At 46.4% G+C, this 4,201-nt stretch overlaps 1 protein-coding gene across 1 annotated transcript; it reads left to right on the top strand.

Moving 5' to 3' along the window:
- Nucleotides 1–49: 49 nt before the first annotated feature.
- On the top strand, nt 50–553 carry LOC107301182 (alpha-N-acetylgalactosaminide alpha-2,6-sialyltransferase 6-like; the record flags this gene model as incomplete). Its single annotated transcript, XM_015830441.1, has 2 exons — nt 50–157; nt 245–553. Coding segments are annotated over 2 exons (298 nt in total), but the record flags the coding sequence as incomplete, so codon positions are not given.
- Between the last annotated feature and the right edge of the window lie 3,648 nt (nt 554–4,201).

The raw sequence follows: 4,201 nt of genomic DNA, 5'->3' as shown, positions 1-4,201 counted from the left end.
TGTCAAAAATATTTTCTTCCCTTCTCCGGTTTCCTCTGCCCTTCCCCAGGCAGACGTCACGCTCGTGGCTGAGCACCGGATGGTTCACCATGGTTATCGCCGTCGAATTGTGCGACAAACTCCACGTTTACGGGATGGTGCCCCCCAGCTACTGCACGTAAGTTGCCCCGCGCCTGGCTTCCGAGGCTGGGGAGGGGGGGTTCCCCTTTCTCGACCTCACCTGGCCTTTCTCCCCCCTCCCCAGCATGAAGACCCCTCCCCACCGGTTGCCCTACCACTACTACGAACCGAAGGGGCCGGACGAATGCACCACGTACATCCGCAACGAACGCAGCCACAAAGGGAACCACCACCGCTTCATCACCGAGAAACGGGTCTTCGCCAAATGGGCTAGTCTGTACAACATCACTTTCTCGCACCCCGAGTGGGAGTAGGGCCACGAGGAGACCACACAAGTGCCAAAGCCGGGATCCTGCAGGCGCCCCACCCTAGCTGGGCCTGGCTATTGGAGCCTGGAGGTTTTAAGTTTCCCATCATGCCGCAGAGGAGCACCCTGGGGCATTGTGGGAAATGAGGAGTCTGATGGTCCCACAGCTGGATGGAAGCCCATCTCAACCCCTTGTAGGGTTGCTTCTAGGTGGAGCTCGGTGTAAGCTCTCCGAGAGAGATGTTTTTCCCCCCTCTCTTTGGTTCCTGGACCGCTGTGTTATTTCCCATCATGCCACAGAGGAGCGCCTCGGGGCATTGTGGGAAATTAGAAGTCCGACGGGCTCACGGTTGGATGGCAGCCCATCCAAGTTGGTTCTAGTTGGATGCTTAGCGGTTGGTAAGTTCTCCAAGAGGGATTTGTTTTCTCTCTCCCTGGTTCCTTTTCGCTGCCTTGTTCGACTTCAGAGACTTGATCCTGGAAGGGGGGGGGAGCCCTCCTGAACTGCGGACTCCAACTCCCACTATCCCCAGCCAACTCGCTGGGGATCAGGGACGAGGAGACTTGTGAGGCCCCCGCCATCTGCTTAGCTGCCCTTGACCCCTCTCGCTTGACCTGTTCGGTCCTTCCAAAGGTGTTATTTATTTATTTTTTTTAGAGGGGGGGGACCACTGGGCAAAACCTCCCCTCCCACGGCTGGGCAGGATGGGAGTTGTAATCTTGGAGCATCGGGGAGAGCAAGCATCGGGGTGCTATTTTTTCTTCTTTCCCTATGACAAAAAAATAAAATTAAATTTAAAATGAAGAGCAGGGGAGACAGGAAACAGCCCTCCGGCGGTCATCCAATCCTATCTGGGCTCAGGAAAAGAACCCCTTAAAAAGTTTCTGAAGGACTTTCCTACCTACTGCTGGGCAAGCAAAGAATTCCCTTACCTGTGCAGTCACCTGTGCCCAGTTCTGTTGATCTTACTTTTTCTGCCCCATGGTGGGTGGCCAGTGCCCCAGCACCCAAGCAATTTGGGCAGCTTATTCAGCCTGGCAACACAGCCCTGGCATCTGATTTGCCAGCTCCCCAAATGACTTTGGAATTGCGACAATCTCAATTTGCAAAATTTAATAAAAGAATTGCTCTTTGCACTTCGGGGACCCATCTGTTTCTCCCCTTCAAAACTTGGCTCTCCATTCATCTTTCTCAATTCACTGATTTCTACCTGTTGGGTTGCGATGCCCACTGTCCCCAGCTGGAACAGCCAGGTTAAAAGATGACACACACACACACACAAACAGAGCCCCTTCCTCAAACGTTTGGTACCAAAGCGATGGCTGGCGGTGAGGATGTTTTGGTTTGGATTTTGCACTGTTGCCTTTTCATTCATTCTGAGACGGTTGAACATTTACCGGCCTGTGACATTCTTTACTGTTAAGGTTGCTTTGATGTGTTTGATGAATCTTAAAGGAGACACTTTTAATAAACGTTGACTTGACTAAAAAGGTCTTCCTTTTTTTCCCCCTTCTTAAAGGTGGATTTTTTTTATATACTTCAGAAGTTTGATGGCCGTAGTACAAACTAATGCAGACTCAGAAGGGGACACAAAGAATAAAAAGAGCAGGGAAAAGGGAAAAAGAACGAAGAAAACAAAAAAGGGGAGGAGAGGGAGGGAGGAAGGAAGGAAGGAAGGAGATGGGAATGAGGGAGGGAAGGAAGGAAGGAAAAGGAAGGAAGGAAGGAAGGAAGGAAGAAGAAGGGAAAGAGAGGGAGGGAAGGAAGGAAGGAAAAAAAGAAGGAAGGAATGAATGAGGGAGGGAAGGAAGGAAGAAGATGGGAATGGGAGGGAAGGAATGAGGGAGGGAAGGAAGGAAGGGAAAAAAGGAAGGAAGGAATGAGGGAGGGAGGGAAGGAGATGAGAATGAGGGAGGGAGGAAGGAAAGGGAACAATGAATTACACTTAATATTGAAAGAAGAGAATATAATGGAAAAGAAGTATCAGAAGGAAGGAAGGAAAGAAGGAAGTAAAGGGAACATAGAATTACACTTAATATTGAAACAGAAAAGAGAATATAATGAAGGAAAAGAGAAGTATCAGAAGAGGAAGGAAGGAAAGGGAACAATGAATTACACTTAATATTGAAAGAAAAGAATATAATGAAAGAAAAGAGAAATATCGGAAGGAAGGAAGGAAGGAAAGGGAACAAAGAATTACACTTAATATTGAAACAAAAAAGAATATAATGAAAGAAAAGAAGTATCGGAAGGAAGGAAGGAAGGAAGGAAGGAAAGGGAACAATGAATTACACTTAATATTGAAAGAAAAGAATATAATGAAAGGAAAGAAGTATCAGAAGGAAGGAAGGAAGGAAGGAAGAAAGGAAGGAAAGGGAACAATGAATTACATTTAATATTGAAAGAAAAGAATATAATGAAAGAAAAGAGAAATATCGGAAGGAAGGAAAGGGAACAAAGAATTACACTTAATATTGAAACAAAAAAGAATATAATGAAAGAAAAGAAGTATCAGAAGGAAGGAAGGAAGGAAGGAAGGAAGGAAGGAAAGGGAACAATGAAATACACTTAATATTGAAAGAAAAGAATATAATGAAAGAAAAGAAGTATCGGAAGGAAGGAAGGAAGGAAGGAAAAAAGGAGTTCCCAGAATTCCCCTGGTTAAGTGTAATGTCCTGCATACTTTGGGGGCAACCCCATAGGATTGCAGCATTACGTCGCCCTAGTCTTTTCTTACCCCCAAGCTGGCACGGTGCCAGGCAAAAAGGCCAGGCTTTTCCCAGGCACCTTCCACGATTCACTTTAACAACCAGGTTACTACTTTAACAGTGGCATCGATTCACAGGTGGCAAGAAAAATTCGCAAAAGGGGGCAAAACTCCCGTATCAAATTTCTCTGTTGGGCCACAGAAATCCGGGGCTCTATTTTGCTTGCAATTTGAGGACTGCCTGGGTTCCAGTTCCCTTTCCTGAGCGGTGAGGATCCCGCCCAGCAGAGAAGGGGAGGAAAAGAGAATTGTTCCTTTGAGCTCCTTTCCTAAAGTCTTTTCAGGCCTGTTATTTCCTCTCTGAAGCACCTGAACATGTGATTTTTTTTTCTGAACCGTTTTGGACCGAGACCAGCCAGGCAGCCTGCGTGCTTCCCATAAACGCAGTGGGGAACTCTAGGTTGGCCCCTCCTGGCTTAGCACAACACCGACATACCCTGGGAAAAATTCAAAATGGTTCTTTAAAAAAAGAAGAAGAATATTGGTGTGGTTTTTTTTCTATTGTTTTTAAGGAAAAGAAGGACCCTGCTAGCTGGCTGGAGACCTCATGCAGAGTTTGTGGAGGGTGCAGTTGAAAGAAAGAGCTTCGGGACGGGGAGGATGGGAGGTGTTATCAGATGAGTCTGAAGGGGAGAGGGGTGGCAGGCTGAACCTCACACACATGAAAAAGAGAGGGAGGAGAGAAAGAGAAGAGAGATGAAGAGGAATGGAAGGAAGGAAAGAAAGAAAGAGAGAACGAGAGAAAGAAAGAGAAAGAAGGAGAGAGAGAGAGAAAGAAGAGACAGAAGGGGGAGAGAGAAGGATGAAAGGAAGGAAGGAAGGAAGGAAGGAAAAAGAAAGAAAAAAGAGAGAAAGAAGGAAGGAAGGAAGGAAGGAAGGAAGGAAGGAAGGAAGGAAGGAAGAAAAAAGAGAAAGAAAGAAAAGAGATAGAGAAAGAAAAAAAGACGAAAGGAAGAAAGAAAAAGAAAGAGAAAGAAAAAAGAGAGAGAAAGAAGAAAGGAAGAAG

The sequence above is a fragment of the Protobothrops mucrosquamatus genome, unplaced genomic scaffold (assembly GCF_001527695.2).
Source record: "Protobothrops mucrosquamatus isolate PMUCROS unplaced genomic scaffold, P.Mucros_1.0 scaffold10511, whole genome shotgun sequence".
Taxonomy (NCBI): Eukaryota; Metazoa; Chordata; class Lepidosauria; order Squamata; family Viperidae; genus Protobothrops; species Protobothrops mucrosquamatus.
The sequence above is the reverse complement of the archived record's forward strand: the minus strand, read 5'-3'. Positions and strand labels throughout refer to the sequence as shown.